Source organism: Gobio gobio (genome assembly GCF_949357685.1).
Source record: "Gobio gobio genome assembly, chromosome: 14".
NCBI lineage: Eukaryota > Metazoa > Chordata > Actinopteri > Cypriniformes > Gobionidae > Gobio > Gobio gobio.
In genome coordinates this window covers 38,223,230-38,241,298 of record NC_137107.1, presented here as the reverse complement: position 1 = coordinate 38,241,298, position 18,069 = coordinate 38,223,230, and the positions used below count along the sequence as shown (strand labels likewise).

Sequence of the window (18,069 nt, the reverse complement as noted above, 5' to 3'; positions counted from 1 at the left end):
ACTCTCTCAGACGTGACCAGACATGCAGTAATTGAAATTCAATCCAATTCAGCCATTCCAGCTAATCACACGCTACGTTACCAGGCCGAGTGTGTCAGAAAAGGGTAATAAGAGGCTCCTATAAAGCACCTCCACCTGAAGAGGCGTTTGCATCTGAACATGCATGGTCATTTTCTTAATTTTCCAAATGTTCCAAGTAAAATTGTAGACCAGCGACAGAACTAGTGATGGGCGTTTTCAAAACACGGAGCGTGTATCAAACTGTGAAACAATTTGAAGAAACAAGGCATCATAATGTTTCGGAACGTTTCGAAATTTAAATTTATCGCCGCTAGGAGGTGCTGATATATGTGAACCCACAAAAACCCACTGAAATCACACACTCTCTCGATTAGGTTTTTATTTTGAATAAGTAATTACTTAAAAAAAGTATGTTCTATTTAGTATGAATGTGTGTAGTTTGGATGTAATCTGGACGTACACTGTAAAAAAATTCCGACCTCTCCAATTGAACATTTGACTGATCACATCTAAATTTTTCAGATGGCCAAATTGAATTTCTGTGAATTGATACAATTTTATTCACAGAAATTCAATTTGGCCAACTAAAAATTTTTGATGCGATCAGTCACTAGAACATTTTCAATTGGAGACCTGAATTTTTTTACAGTGTACTACATCCGCCATGTTGTCATTATCATGTGACCTACAGCGTCAGTTACATCGCTTCACTGCCATTCTTAAATCTTCTCCCATGGCCTCATGGGATAGTAAAGTGTCCATCTTATGCACACTTAAGAATCTTGTCTGAAAAAGTAGGTCATCTGGGTACTTTTTCCCTACTCTTCTATGAGTTCTGAGTTATTTTGTCTAGGGTTGCAAAGTTTAACATTTTGGAAACTTTCCAGGATTTTGGGGAAAATTTTGGAAAGTTTCTGGAAATTTAGCAGAAATGCTTAAGCCCCTTAGCAACCCTAATTTAGACACTACTTTTGTCATATACTGTTTTTTGTCTACTATATAGTGGGGAAGTATATCATTTCGGATGCAGCCACTGTTTTATACATTTGTAGACATTTTTAATGACACATTTATATAATAGTCTCTTATTGGCCTGATTAACCAAGCTCTCCACAAAACAAGCTCTACAATTTTATAAAGTAACTCATATTGTACAGACACTTCATATGTAATGGTACTGGATGATCTGTTAATTGCATTTAATAGATTACACTTTCAATAAAATGTTTGCAATTGGTTAGGTGTTTTTATGCACATTTTGGCTGAGTTTTCGTTGCATTTACACTGTTTTAACTACCAGGCGTCACCAGCGTATGGCGCGTCGAGTGCATTTGTTGCATTAAATAATATTAACAGATACTCTTCATGATTAACATTAACAAAGATTAATAATTGCTTTAGAAGTATTGCTCATTGTTGGTTCATGTTAACTAATGCAGTTAACTAATGTCTACAAATGGGACCTTATTATGAAGTGTTCCCCATTTCCTTTTGCATATTGAAAAGTCATTGATATTGGTATTAGGTGTGCTAGAAATATGCGGGGAAAATGTAATGATTATGATTTAAATAATATATTTTTTTAATATATAATACTGCATTATATATATTTTATAATGTTTCATTTTATTATAATAAAGTGTGGTACTTTGCTGAAAATAAATTAGCTAAAACTCATTTTATCTGACTGTGTAAAAAATGCTGGGTTGTTTTAACCCATGTTTGGGTCAAATATGGATAAACCCAACCGTTGGGTTTTTAAAATGTAATTAAAAAATGTTAAAACAACCCAGCATTTTTTAGAGTGTATGTACTTAATTATTTTCTTTTAAAAAAGAGAAAGTACGTTTTGTTTTGTACAAGACTGCAATCTCTAATTTGTGAAAAACGTGATGCTTGTGATTCCTTTCAAACAGTAAATTGTTTTCTGGGCTCGTTGTCAGCTAGCAGCTCTCGCTCTCTTTTTATCTTCTGGTTTTTGCTTCTGCCTCTATCTGTCTATCTCCAACCTATCTGTTTTTCTTCTTCTCTCACCTTTTCTCTTCTCTTCCCTCAGTGTTTCTCCTGATGGATGTCAGCTGAGCTATCTAAAGTGACATGTGAGATAAAACGAAAGGCCAAGCAATCGTCTCAACAGACCCCTTGAGAATTGAAAGCAATCTTTTCCAGGCTCCCAAACAGATCCCTGCATTATCTCTTACATCTGGTAATTAATTACTAAAACAAGGAGATTTTATTAAATAAAAGTGTGAACTATCGGTTTGGCACATCTCAGGAGACGCAACTAAACTGATCGAAATCATAGTTAAAGGACTATTGTACATTAAATACAAGTTGTCAGGTGGTCGATTACCACAGAAAATAGTTTTGACTCATTTCTCAGTTGACAATCATGTGCTTACAGTAAAATGTAAATGTTTTGAGCAAAATATTTGTTTTTACAAGTTGACGTATGAGTTAACTGTCAATTGCTGCAAGATACTGTTGATGGCGCTTAACATAATCAATAATATATCATATCCAGAAAGTCCAAGCCAAAATTATTCTATTGATTTCAAATCAAATCACATTTTCTATTGCTGTAATCCAGTCAGGGAGTTAATAAACTCTCGCAATCGTGATTTAGACAAAGAATAAAGATGTTTCCAAACATCTGGCTTCTCAAATTCTGGTCTGCCTTTGTGCCTTGAGTATGTGCCTGAAAGACAAAGCTACGTTTTCCCTTTTATTCAGGACTATTTACTTTTCATAAACCGGAGAGGATTAGTGATCTCCTACTCCTTCTAATTTGGCTTTTTACAATGTTATCTACTCTCATAATCTCTCGCAAAATGACTCCTTGTTATGATAGTCTCATTAGAATTGCAGTCTTTGTTCAGAATGAATACTAGCATATTGCTCACAGTATGCATATTGTTTTTTTTAAGTACTATTGGAAACAGTGGCATGCAACGATAATGGATGAACAGTGTTGTCACATGACTAAGTTGCATGTTTCGTTAAGCAAACATTGGAAATAATTGATTACACAAAATTTGCATAAATGTGCACAGTATACATACCGTAGAAATATTAAGTAGTATGCTATTCCGTACATAGCTTTGCTTTTATCTCCACTAGAACCACAAAAAAGGCAAGAGGAAAAACAGCGGCCTCCATCCAAGACCATTAGCAAAGTAACCTCTGTTCCAAATGGACGTGGGCCCTTTTACATGCATTTAGGACAAAAATGTGACTTGAGAATATGAGAGGATACTGTTGGAGCGTACAGTGTGCATAATACCATGCATTGTGGGTGAGAAGTTTAAGCAGGAAGATAATGAGTCAGGTAGTAGCGCTGCTTATTATAAATAAGCTGGAAATCACCTTTGTTCTACTGGGCTTTTCTCCTCTGATGAGCTACTGTGCAATAAAAATTCAAATGAGGCTCAGTCTTTTCCTAAAACGCACAGCGCACACACTTACAAAAAGGCCACACGCATCCATATTTCTGCTTCTCTCCGCCTTGTCATTTTAACTAGCCACAAGTTTCAAAGCGTTTCCAGAAAACAGGGGTCATTTAGAGAGTACGGTAATGATATTCTTCTTGATTCAGCATTACAGAAGATCAAGAGCCATATGCAGAAGATAAGAGGGGTTTAGGAAGTTGTGGACTGCATGACATTACTGGATTTAATGCATATTATAGAGTCTTGTTCTCTTTAGATGGGTCAGATGAGTTTTCTTCTGTGTGCTTGTGCATATAGAAAAGAAACATTTTTTCCATTTATTTTCTCCATTGGCTCCAAGATAATATCAAGCAATTCGACAGAAAAAAAACAAAAAAAAAAAAACATCAGGGGAAAAGACAAAAGGTATGCGATTGTTTGTGTTTCAATTCTTTTAAGAGCGAATTAACTACTAATTGCTGAAATATTACAAAGGAAATGCTTGGGTAACACCTTAGTTTAGGGTTCAATTATCACTATTAACTAGCTGCTTGTTAGCTTGCATATTACTAGGACATTGGCTGTTTATTAGTACTTATAAAGCACATTTTAATGCCTTATTCTGCATGACCATATTCTACATCCCTTAATCCTACCCAATACCTAAATTTAACAACTACCTTACTAACTATTAATTAGCAGTAATTAGATGTTTATTGAGGTAAAAGTTGTAGTTAAAAGTTAGTCATGGGTGTCAGAACCATTATATGTGGGTGGGACGAGACCCACTCAATGATATTGGACGCACTAACTTTACCGTCTCTATTTCAGCGCATATGTCTGTTCACTGTTCAGAGCGCCGTCAGTCAAAGCCATTCCAAACTCCATTCCATGTTTTAGCTACAAATAAAATACCATTCCGTGTTTTCACTACTCAGCCTACTTGCACCTGCAACACAGCAAGGTAAACAAAGCATCTTAGCGTATCTGCTGCTCAGGTGGGTCTGGCTGTGTGCTCAAATACTGTCACCGAACAAGCTGGTATTTAAGTGAATGTTCATAATTTGTTTGCCTGTTGCTTTTAAAAGCATCATGTAGTCTTTGTTGCAGCACTGAATCACACTTACACTATGTTGTTACACTGATCAGGCAGAACATTATGACCTAATATTGTGTTGGTCCCCCTTTTGCTGCCAAAACAACCCTGACCCGTCTAGGCATTGACTCCACTAGACCCCTGAAGGTGTGCTGTGGTATCTGGCACCAAGATGTTAGCCGCCGATTCTTTAAGTCCTGTAAGTTGCGAGCAGGGGCTGTTTGTTCAATGCATCCCGCACATGCTTGAATGGACTGAGATGGGAATTTGGAGGCCAAGTCAGCACCTCAAACTTGTGCTCCTCAAACCATTCCTGAACCATTTTTGCTTTGTGGCAGGGCACATTATCCTGCTGAAAGAGCCCACAGCCACCAGGGAATACCGTTTCCATGAAAGGGTGTACATGGTCTGCCACAATGCTCAGGTAGGTGGTACGTGTCAAAGTAACATCCACATGGATGGCAGGACCCCAGTTGAACATTGCCCAAAGCATCACACTGCCTCCGCCGGCTTGCATTCTTCCCATAGTGCATCCTGGTGCCATGTGTTCCCCAGGTAAGCAACGCACCCGGCCATCCATGTGATGTAAAAAAATATAGTTATTCATTAGACCAGGCCACCTTCTTCCATTGCTCCGTGGTCCAGTTTTGATGCTCACATGACCACTGTTGGCACTTTCGCTGGTGGACAGGGGTCATCATGGGCACCCTGACTGGTCTGCGTCTATGCAGCCCCATACACAACAAACTGCGATGCACTGTGTATTCTGACATCTTTCAATCAGAACCAGCATTAACTTCTTGAGCAATTTGAGCTACAGTAGCTCGTCTGTTTGATTGGACCACGTGGGCCAGCCTTCTCTCCCCACGTGCATCAATGTTCTTTGGCCACCCATGACCCTGTCGCCGGTTCACCACTGTTCCTTCCTTGGACCACTTTTGATAGATACTGACCACTGCAGACCAGGAACACCCCACAAGAGCTGCAGTTTTGGAGATGCTCTGACCCAGTCGTCTAACCATCTCAATTTGACCCATGTCAAACTTAGGGCTGCTCGATTATGGAAAAAATCATAATCACGATTATTTTGGTCAATATTGAAATCACGATTATGTAACACGATTATTTCACATGACTTTGGGAATGTGTTGTATTTATTAAAAATACACCTTTCAACAATTCAATTGAAATTGTAACATTTGTTGTACTTTTTGAACTATTAAAATACATAATATAACATATATTCGAATCAAAGTATAAAAGTATTCACGTAAAAATGATAACCACAAATAAATAAGATCAACAATATGGTTCGGCTATGCTTTTCATGTACGTCTAACATTAGTTTTCAGGTACAGAAATGTATCAAATGTAAAATAACATTGCATATTTGAGTGCATAAATTAAAGATTAATCCTATTAAACTTACAAAAGCTATTCAATCAAGAGCGGTGAGTGATGTCCTTGTCTTTTGTTGTTTGACATTAAACAGACAGCAGTAAAGGCTACTGCCCCTTTAAGACCTCGCGTCTTCTTTATCGACTGTATAAAGTTCACTTAAGGCATATACAGACTATGTCTGCTAAGATACTCATCAAGATGGACATGTTGACATACGTTTTGTGTGAGTTTGTCCGTTTAAGAGCAAGACTTGAAAGAGAACTCAATATGTGCGCGCTCTCGGATGAACGCACAGAGACACATTTTCTCACAGCGCGCGCGGCTTCTCATTCTAAACCTAAACCCTAAAGCACTAAACCCGGGTGATGACGGTGAAAACGACTGGTCATATTCGAACATATGGCAGCACTCGCAATCTCGCATGCATTGAACAAAGTTTACAAAGAGAGAATTATTTGAAAAATATTAGGGGAAAAAAGGACGTTTACACGGCTCCCCTGCTCTCGTCAGTTTTTGTTTCTTTATTAGATTGTCATAGGTCACTCTGTTTAATTTTCAAGTGGTTAAACAAATTCGTGATGTTCCCTTGCGTTGCAGACACTACCATGTAGCAAATCTTAGCATGTTTCTGCTCGTCGTCTGATTCCTCGAAGCCAAACTGTTCCCAGACAACGGAGTTGGTTTTGCCTTTTTTGCTCACCAAACGCTGCTGTAACTGCCCTCCTTCTGCCATCTTTACTCGCGCCAAGTTTTTAAATTCCAGCGGATGATATGCACACGAGTCTCGCGACCTGAGAGAGATTTGTGGGTTCGGGAGGGGCGGATGTGCGCGTGCGCGTTTCATTCAGAACGCAAGGCAAAATAATCGTTTTTTCTCGATTGTACTATTTTGGTGATCGTTGGGAGGCAAAATCGAAATCGAAATTCGATTAATTGCACAGCCCTAGTCAAACTCGCTCAAATCCTTACGCTTGCCCATTTTTCCTGCTTCTAACACATCAACTTTGAGGACAAAATGTTCACTTGCTGCCTAATATATCCCAGCCACTAACAGGTGCTGTGATGAAGAGGTAATCAGTGTTATTCACTTCACCTGTCAGTGATCATAATGTTATGCCTGATCGGTGTATAACGCTAACAGTTCTCTGAACTGCTTGGCAGAGGAAGGATTTTTTTGTTCAAAACAACTGACTAGAATTTTGTAGCTGTGTTCCTTTTTGAGAAACCTTGTCAGGTATGTGGTAACCGTTTTAGGCAATAAAAGCAATTGTTTAATTAAAAGGCACCAGAAAACAGGACATGGCAAATCCAACACTCATGTAGTTAAAAGTGAGAATTTGACCCTAATCTAAAATGTGACCAAAACTTGAATATGAAACCATGGAACATTATTTGGACATGACTACTTTAGGTGACTCTTCCTGTAGGTAACAGTAGCAACAAGTGATTTGTTTGTTGGTTTTTTTAGTTTTTTAAAAAGAGTCACTGAATCATTTGCTCAACAGATTCATTCAACACACTAATTCATTCAGGACCAAAATAAGTGACTGTCTTAAAGGAACACGCCGACTTTTTGGGACTTTAGCTTATTCACCGTATCCCCCAGAGTTAGATAAGTCCATACATACCATTCTCATCTCTGTGCGTGCCATAACTCTGTCTGACGCACCCACCGTTAGCCTAGCTTAGCACAAAGACTGGAGGTGAAAGGCTCCAGCTAGCCTACTGCTCAATAAGTGACAAAATAACGCCAACATTTTCCTATTTACATGCCATGATGTGTATAGTTACATCGTGTACTAAGACAGACGGAAAATGAAAAGTTGTGATTTTCTAGGCAGATATGTCTAGGAACTATACTCTCATTCCTGCATAATAATCAAGGAACTTTGTGCCGTACCATAAGTGCAGCGGCGCAATGATATTAACACCGCCTGAAAATAGGCAAACTTCTGTCAACATAACCAACGTGACAACTTGCTTACATAGATGTAACTATACACATCACAACATGTAAATAGGAAAATGTTGGTGTTATTTTGTCACTTATTGAGCAGTAGGCTAGCTGGGGCCATTTACCTCCAGTCTTTGTGCTAAGCTAGGCTAGTGGTGGGTGCGTCAGACGCGCACGGAGATGAGAATGGTATGTATGGACTTATCTAACTCTGGGGGATACGGTGAATAAGCTAAAGTCCCAAAAAGTCGGCTTGTTCCTAAGGTGTGATCACATTTATCGTTGTTCAGAAAATTAGCATGAGGGCGAAAGATTTCTACATTCTGATTTCGCAACTAGTTCAAGCTGGTCACATGGATTTGTCGCTTTGACCAAAAGAGAAAGCTGCTTGGTTTAAAAGTGACTTCTTTGTGAGCTGTGGTAGGTCTGTCTTGAAAGGTTTATGCATTATTGCTAAAAATCAATTTCTATATGGGGAAAGTAAATGGGATTGCTTCCCGAACTGGGCCGGTGCACTCTATACAAGTCTGTGGGGGCTTTTTACGGGGTGTTATTATGTCTGATGATTACAATGAAGCGCCAGTTGCCTGTTACTCAAACCGATAAACCTGCCCATATACCAGCTCTTAGATTGATCGCTCACACCCAACCTATGTTACGTCACCTTTCACACCAAAACAAACCATCCAATCCACAGACGCACAGAAAACCCTTTGGGGTGTGCATTTGCATCCTTGGTTATTTATAGCAGTTGCAATAGTCCTAATTTTGTGCAACGGTAACACAAAATGCCCTTACAGTTTAGACTGGCATTTGAAGTAATGGTTTAAACGAGAGAAATACGGCCACAGCCAATACAAAAAAAGGAAGATTAAAAATACAAAACAAGCCTGATTAAAATGCGCTTGGAGAGGCTAGCGGGCTTTTAGTGTCACTACTACACCAATCTTTTGTCTTTATATGAAGTGAGTGTTTTCTAAAGGTGTGTAGGAAATGTTTCTCTCTCTCTCTCTCTCTCTCTCTCTCTCTCTCTCTCTCTCTCTCTCTCTCTCTCTCTCTCTCTCTCTCTCTCACAGCCACACAAGCCTGGTTACTATCCAGCTATTCAAGCATGAACCAAAGCAGCGTGTGCTGGGCCATCCCAGAGATACAGGAAACTTTTTTCCCCCTGGGGCTGCCTGAGTTGTATTCAAATTATTTATTATAGGCATCCATGGGGATGATGTGGATTATTTTATGTACAGAAGATCAAATGAAGCATCGCATTAATGTTTGGCTGCAGTAGTGAGGACAGTAATGCAAAATTCATGATCAAGTCACATGTACATAGGAACTTTGCCTGAAACATTCATTCAATTAAAAACTCATCTATTATTTATTATGTGGGAAAACAATTATAGTTATTGATGTTTCCTCTTTGCAGTGTGTTTCCAGAGAGTGCTCGTGTTAGAAACGTAATTTATGGACAGTGTTTCCCACAAAACCTCTGCTGGTTTGGCCACTGCCGCCGGTTTATAATCACTCTTTCACAGCCTTTCTAAGTACACACTGAAAGCTCAAGTAAATATACTCTAAGCATATTATCATTTTTATTATATAATCACTAATTATAATCTATGGGAGGAAATATACAGTGTTTCTTTGAATGAATTAGCTTTGAATGTACTCCATAACAAAAATGTAAATTTTGGAAAGCAATTTGCTCATTTGAACAAAATGATTGCACTACTCTAATGTTTAAATTGTTGAGGTCAGCAACAGACAATTGAACGGTACAGTAGCAAAAACAGCTTTTTTCATAATTCATATTTTTTAATTGTACAATTTTATAAATACAAAGAGTAATTATAATTTAAGTTAAGTATTTATTTCACTTTTTGTAAATGGGAATTATTTCTCTCAAGCTTTCATTCAAATCCTCTGAAAATGAGATCAAATTCCCTGAGATTTTAATTGATTTGAACAATTTCAATTGGCTACATCAGTCACTTTTCCAGACTTTTTAATGGTCTGCACATTCTTGCGGAAACCTTTCTAGTATATTTTACCGTCAATAAAATGTTTTGAAGAAATAACCACTGGTTAAAGTAATCCCATGTGAATCGACCGGGTTTTAAAGCCTGTGAATCTTCTCTCTCTCTGTTGTCCATGTCACAATTGTAGGTCCTGTTACTATCGTCGTACATCAGACACTCCAAGAGTATCGAGTGGACCGATGGAAAGATTCACTTCATAACTTCTCAGAGGGACCACGCTTGCCTGTTTTGAGGCCACTAAAGTGCTTTTTTTGTATTGAAAAGTAGGTTACAAGCTTGCCTAATACATGATTTAATACTTCATCTAATATTGTTCTACAATGCATGACATTCATTTATCCAGCAATAAGTGACAATAAACATTACAGACATCCACAGTAACTATGGATATGTCCTGAAAACTAATCCTTTAAATCTCGATCCAAATTTAAATTTTCATCATAAGCTTCCTTTCAAAAGTTTGGGGTCATTAAGATTTTTCTTAAAGAAATGAATGCTTTTATTCAGCAAGGATGCACTAAATTGATAAAAAAAAAAAAAAAAGTGTAGTTGTTCTATATTCTATTTCGACTAAATGCTGTTCTTGTGAACTTTCTATTCATCCTGAAAAAAATATTAAGCAGCACAACTGTTTTCTCCATTGATAATAATAAGAAAGGTTTCTTGATCGGCAAATCAGCATATTAGGATGATTTCTGAAGGATCATGTGACTGAAGACTGTATAAATCATGCTGAAAATTCAGCTTTGCATCACAGGAATAAATTACATTTTAAATGTATAGCTAAAGATAAAAATAAAAAAAAATACTGACTGGAAACTTGGAAATTTTATTCAAGGGCTGTTTTTAGTGCAGGGAACTTTAACAGTATAAGTGGATGTTTGGGAAAAACTTACAGGGTTGCCAAATTTTGTGTTTAGCTTGGAGAGAGAATTATGGAAAAAAGGCAACAACTCCTTCTCATTTACTTTGAATGGGTAACGTTGTGCATTGCCAAACTGAATTGTGGGTTCTGTTGCGAAAATGTGCAAATTTTCAACCTTTCAAGTGCCAACGCAGGCGTCAGCCAATCAGATCGCCTATGCAAATACCCTAGCGCAGACGCTAGCCAATTGTGTTCATGCAACACTGGAAAAGTAATGTGATTGGCTGTTGTCACTATGATGGTTGCGTCAACACCAAGCTTCAGAAACGCCCTCCGCCGGCGCCCGGTGTGAATGCGGCGTAACTGGTAGCCTACTGTTTTTATTAGTGCTTGACACAAATTTCACGATTTTAATTCATAAGCTTGAATATCAATTCATTTGGATAAATATCAGGTATAGTAGCTACATGTACGTTTTTCTAAAGGAAAAAATCTCGCAATTAATGCTGTAAACATACAGTGAGCCCTGCCGTCAACTGTTATTATTTTTAAAGGTTAAAATGTACAACTCAAATTAATAATAGTTATCTTAGACGTGTTAATCTGCTTTGTGTGCTCACATACTACATTTAACAATGCCGCCTAAACATCTTCGGTGGTCGTCGTGCAGGTGGGGGTCAGCAGCCTGTATACAGTGACCTTGCACGCTGTGGGGGAAATGTGATTGGTACAGACTGGTCCAATCAAGAGCTTGCAGGTCTTTACTGGTTTAATAAAGCACAGCTTTCGAATCGCTCTAGTGATTCTCGATGTCATACGCCAAACGGTCTGTGCAGCACGTTGGCTTTTTTATTTGGGCAGCGTGAGAGCACGAGACAGAGCCTGAAAGCATGCGTCTCACACCAAATGTGTGAGAGTTGGCACCCCTGAAATTATGCTACAAGTTTGGAATGTGACCCATCTTGTGCTATCTCTTTCAAATAAGTGAGTTATACAGTGGTTTAAAGTTACAGTCACTTAGTCTGGATCCTGCTGAGGGAGGCATGTCGAGATCCCGAGACGGTCCTGCAACGCTAACCTCTCTGATGGCTAAATTAACCCGACAGCCTGGCCGGTAACACAGTCGGTGTCGCCTCCTGTCTGCTCAGACTCAATGTCCCAATTAGCACTCCCCCGCCAGGGCATTATATCCTCTTCTTCTCTTCGCCCGTCTAAACCCTGAATTACTGAGCAGCAGGGCCACCGCTTCCCTCTGGGACCCCCATCCGTGCACGGGGAAAAGACAGCACCGGGAATCTTTGCTCATTTTTCATCTGCATTGATTTTTTTGGGGAGGAGAAAGTGCTGCAGAGGTAAACAGGGAGGTCATTGATTCAAAGTCACAGAAAGTCACTCAGGGAAGGAGAGAGAGAGAGAGAGAGAGGGAGAAGATAATACACCTAGACTAAGAAGGTAGATCAAAATTGATGAGTCTTATGGTACAGAAAAGTAAAACAAAACGCTTCCCTTGCCTTTTGATTTTCTGTTTGTTTCCGTTATGAATTTCTGATTGTGGCATTTATCTGAACAAAGCCCAGGGGACTGAGACAGATGGAAAATAATGATGCAGTCTTGATACAATTTACAGAAAGGAGGAGGTGGTGCATCTCTATCAGTTTAGAAACCCCTCACTGAGGAAAATGTCACATCAAAACACCTGCAGAATTGATGACTCCATAACGAAATTTTAAGAGAATGGATCTTGGTACAATTGACTGTTTTACAATATTAAGCAATCTGCATTCAATAGTCGTGGTGGATGTGCATGTTGAAGCCACAAGCCTTCATATTGTCTCTAGGAGAAGAGACAATTTATGGCTTGAAGTTATGTCGGAATGATTGTATTTTTTGAAAACAGGTTTCACTGTCATTATTTTCCATTGTGACACTATTGGAACAGAAATTGGAACATTTTAATATTTATTATAGAATTAGCTTTTTTGGAAAGAAATTCACTTTCATTCATCAAGAATTCTTTAAATAGAACAAAGACTTAAATTCAAAGAGCCCCAAAAGTTTCCTCAAAAATATTAAGCATTAAATTAAACTATTTTCAACATTAATAATGCAACACTAATAATGCAACACTTGTAATGGCTGCTGAAACAATCATAGTAATACATTAAATTTTAAAATATATTAAAATAGAACGCATGTATTTTAAATTGTTATTGTATTTCACAATACTACTGTTTTTACTGTAATTATCAATTGAATTCATGCCTTGGTGAGCATAAGAGACTTATGCCGACCCCAAATGTTTTAATGGTTCTGTACGTCATTCTGATGTATAGGTCCTTCTGTTTCTATTCATCCTGAAAAAAATATTAAGCCGCACAACTGTTTTCTCCATGATAATAATAAGAACGGTTTCTTGATCGGCAAATCAGCATATTAGGATGATTTCTGAAGGATCATGTGACTGAAGACTGGATAAATCTGGCTGTAAAAGCTGTAAAGCTTGCCATAAAATATTAGTCGTTTAGTTGGTTTATGAAGTCAGTTTTGTGTGACAAAATTACATTGCCCACAATCTTCTGTGGCTATGCAGGAAGGATAAAACACAGAGATAAGCATCAATTATATGCGCATAATTTGCTTTTCATTTTGTTGCATTAGTGATAAAACTTCTACCAGTTTTTGCTGAAGTGAAAAAGAAATGCCCGTCACAACTTTTTTCACTTGAATGCACATTTATGACTTCTAGACTTAAAAGGTGAAACTTCCCGGGAGGTGAGTTCGGTGCAAGCCAAATGCATGCCAAATCTGGCTAGAAGAAGATATCTTACTTATCTACTTTTTGGAACAGCCTTCATATGGTCTCTTAAAATGCTGTCTAGATAGACAGCTCACTAGGTGTGTGTGTGTTCCAGGTAAACCCTACGTTAGAACAAAATGTCCTCACAAAGATGGCAATATCCGACATCCTTGCCTGTGTGGGTACATTTCTGGTCTATAAATCAGATTAAATGTTTTTGAAAATGTAAAAACAAAGTTTTCTGTGATGGGTAGGTTTAGGTGAAGGGTTTGGATTAGGGGATAGAATATTCAGTTTGTACAGTATAAAAATCATGATGTCTAGGGAAAGTTCCCATAAAACAAAAACACAATATGTGTGTGTGTACTACTGCAGTATGTTATTTTTCTCTGTAAAAAAATAACTGGAACCTGAGGTTAGTTTTTTAAATCAGAGCCACAAGGGGCAATTTCAACATCCTATTGCATCCAACTGCATTACAAACGCCACAAGCCTCTGACCTCTTCTTTAGCTCAGAAAGCAAAGACGAGAGAAATTAGCTTAGAATAAAAAAAAGTACATATTTGGAGCGCAGTTATGTCACTTCCTGTAAGCATAGCAGCTATAACAAAGGACTTGTTTTCTTGGGTGTTGTCGTATGCATACTTTACATCTATTTCTCTCATCTATCAATTTGGGCTGAGGAGGCAAGTAGTGCGTTTGCCGTAAAATGTTTCTAAGATAAAGCAGACTGAGGCTCATCGCAGTGTCTTTAATTTGTCAGAAATGTCACGTTCAATATAGCCAGAGGTTCAAAACACAAATATCAATGATTCCCGGTAAGGCCCTCCAGAGCCGAGGGGCCCATAGTATCACACAGAGCCCCTCAAAGTTAGATTGAGCCCTGTAGCACTTGAGGGGGGGATATGGTTGCATAACCACGAACAGCCGTATCACCCCACCACCACCACCACCACCCAAGACTGTTATCTAATGTGATGCCAAGCTAACAGGCTCAGAAGAATATGCAACGAGATTTGCACATGCCGTCTGCTGATTTCTGCGCACACTTTCAAAGTGAATGCATAATCTTTGTTAATGGGAATCAGAGTAATCTGACTTCCTAAAAAAGCCAAATACTTTTACCAGCACTACAATTTGACCTGAAATGCAAGTTGAACTCATTCGTAAAGCTTGGGAGACTAAAAAAAAACAAGGCTTGGCATTTTAACATCCATTTAGCACCAACATGATGTGTGGTGAAAAACTACAGCGAGCCATCTGTCCTGATTAGCTGAACAGCTCTCGTTTGATAAAGGTCAAGTATAAAATGTTCTGCCCAGTGCCTCTTGGATTTTAAATGTAATGGGACGTGCAAGTCCAAATATTCATATGCTCAGGGTTGTTTCATAAAAAAACTGGTGTAATCATGTTGTGTAAGTTGTTTCATGACTTTGTCAAACAAATTGAGGTTTAAAACTCGTTTGACTGTTGCGTCGATGTAAAAGCACCAAAATGTTAGCGGCTTTAACAGTAATGGCTAGCTAGGTAAGTAGTCTTTGACATTCAACGTCTTAACCCTTAAATGCATACCTCGTGTCATTCACTAACCCCCTCCTTATTAATTTTTTTAAAGTTAGACATCAACCTTCTTAGTATTCCTCAATCAATTCATTATAAACAAATATAACAAGAAAACAAAAGAATAGGAAGTATCATTGATTTACTGCAGAGCAAGTACTGAACTGTCACTTGATGGTGGATCTGGTGAAGAAGCTTTAAGTCATATTGATTTCGAAGATGTTGAAAATTATAGTTTTCATTTTCATTTCAGGTGCGCAATGTTTTGGGAATGAGCTCTGACGAGGACAGTGAGGATGGTATAAAACATCTGCTCAAACTGAACCCTTTCAACTCCAAAAGGTAACAAAATATGCTTTTTTTATTCTTCTGTAATTGTAACTCTAATATCAGGAGAGTTTTATATTATCATGACAGGTAGAGATCCATCCATGTTAAATATAGATCCGGGTCGATAAAGACCTGAATATGTAATAATGATTGGCGAAACATTCATGCATTTAAAGGTTAAGGTTTTGTCATTGCAGCTTATTCTGACCAAAAATCGCCCACTTAAAGGAAAAACACGCCGACTTTTTGGAACTATACCTTATTCACCGTATCCCCCAGAGTTAGATAAGTCCATACATACCATTCTCATCTCCGTGTGTGCCATAACTCTGTCTGACGCACCCACCGCTAGCCTAGCTTAGCACAAAGACTGGAGGTAAATGGCTCCAGCTAGCCTACTGCTCAATAAGTGACCAAATAACGCCAATGCCGTGATGTGTATAGTTACATCGTGTACTAAGACGGAAAATGAAAAGTTGCGATTTCCTAGACAGATATGGCTATGGACTATTCTCTCATTTCTGTGTAATGATCAAGGAACTTTGCTGCCGTACCGTGCAGCATGACACAGTGTTATTTCGCAGCGTGTAATAAAAAAAATATTTAAAAAAAGCCAGTTTAATAATTTTGTGGAAACCATGATACATAGTTAGAGGTTTATTTGATGAATAGAAAGTTTAAAAGAACAGGATTTATTTGAAACCAAAATCTTTTGTATTGTAAATCTCTTTACTGTCACTTTTGATTAAAGGACAACTACGGTGAAAAATGAACCTAGGGGTAATTAACACATGGTTACCGAGTAGATCGTTCTCTGGGATGCGTTTTCTCTAAAAGCAGATTAGTTTATAACGCTAGTATATGGGGCATAGAATAAGTAAAATTAAATCGCTAGTTAATACCACTAACAAGGCTCAAAATAGCCTCACACTAACACGGTAGGATAATGAGGGTCCCTACATGCAAACCGAAGCATTGAGAACTTTGTAAGTGTACAAACAGTTTAATAAGAAGATACTTTATAAAGACAGTACATTACGCATACAGACAGGAGCCATCTTGGAAAATAGTCTAGACAAGTCGAGCCACGGTTGAATAATCCGCCATCTCTTTAGTGTGTATCCTTTGGAAGCACTAGTCTCTGTTGCGTTCAGTTTTTTTTATTTATTATTATTTTTATTTATTTATTTTCTCTGTTGCGTTCAGTGCTTTCTTCCGGAAACAACGGACCATATGAGATTCCAAGTCACAGTTTTTCACTTAGCACAGCGTTCGTGGCTCGACTTGTCGAGACTGTTTTCCAAGATGGCTCCTGTCTGTATACGCATAATGTACTGTCTTTACAAACTTTACAATCTTCTTATTAAACTGTTTGTACACTTACAAAGTTCTCAATGCTTCGGTTTGCATGTAGGGACCCTCATTATGCTACCGTGTTAGTGTGAGGCTATTTTGAGCCTTGTTAGTGGTATTAACTAGCAATTTAATTTTACTTATTCTATGCCCCATATACTAGCGTTATAAGCTAATCTGTTTTTAGAGATAAAACTCTTTACATTCATACCATGGGACTTTAACCATGTGGTCTTTAACCATGTGTTAATTACCCCTAGGTTCATTTTTCACCGGAGTTGTCCTTTAATGCATCCTTGCTGAATATTTCTTAAAAAAATACACTAGTGTATATATTTGTGTTATATATAGTTTATTTGTTACTAAGTGCCACGATTTATTGATTAGTGCTTTTCAGTTTTGTATGCATCAGAGAATCAGCAGATGGACAACAGATACTAGTTCGGTACTTCTATATGACATTTTACTCTGTGTTACCAGGTGCTTTTACACTTTACAATTTACACTTTGTACATTTTTGGTACCAATATGTACCTTTGAGCTAATAATATGCACTCTTCGGGTACACCTTTTGAAAGGGTACCGCCCACGTGACAGCTTTTATACCTTTTCTCCTGAGAGTGCATGTAGTGATTAAATATTTTGCTGTCATAACTAACAAAGCCACCCTTGGACACGTGAGAGTTGCCACAGAAACGAGCAATTTCTGAGTCCCGTCATGTGAACGATTCAGAAGTTGTCATCTCGTAATTACGGTAGTTCTGACACCACGTGAATGCAACATGTATTTACTGTCATTACCAAGTTTCTTAATGAAGAACAGTTAAACATTTAGAGAACATTTTCACTAAATCATTTCTTATCCACTGATCAAATGATCATTTTGACCTGATCCAGTGTTTGCTTCGAAATAAAATTGCAAAATAGTTTGGAAAGAGTAATGAAAAGTTTTGAATACTTACAACCATACCGTTTAAGGACACCCAGCAATCAGGAGGGAAGTCTTGCAGGAGGGGCACCAGGAACTGCAGGCATCCGTCCCAATGACACAGCAACAACATCATGCCAATCAGATTAAAGATTCTTACCACTGCACTCGCCAGATCATACGTCATATGAAAAATCTGGAGGAGGAACACAAGGAGAAAAAGGTCAGTGGTTTCATTAAAGAATCTTGGCTTTTGCACAGGATGGTGTTTTGTTGAGCAACAGAAATCACTATTTTGCA

General features: G+C 38.1%; 1 protein-coding gene across 2 annotated transcripts in view; it reads right to left on the bottom strand.

Moving 5' to 3' along the window:
• hcn1 (hyperpolarization activated cyclic nucleotide-gated potassium channel 1) overlaps positions 1-18,069 on the bottom strand; it is a 144,863-nt gene that overhangs the window by 61,652 nt on the left and 65,142 nt on the right. For both annotated transcript variants that reach the window (XM_079834944.1, XM_079834945.1), the window contains exon 3: positions 17,804-17,965. In XM_079834944.1, the coding sequence (XP_079691070.1) occupies positions 17,804-17,965 (162 nt within the window). The remainder of the gene's footprint in view (positions 1-17,803; positions 17,966-18,069) is intronic.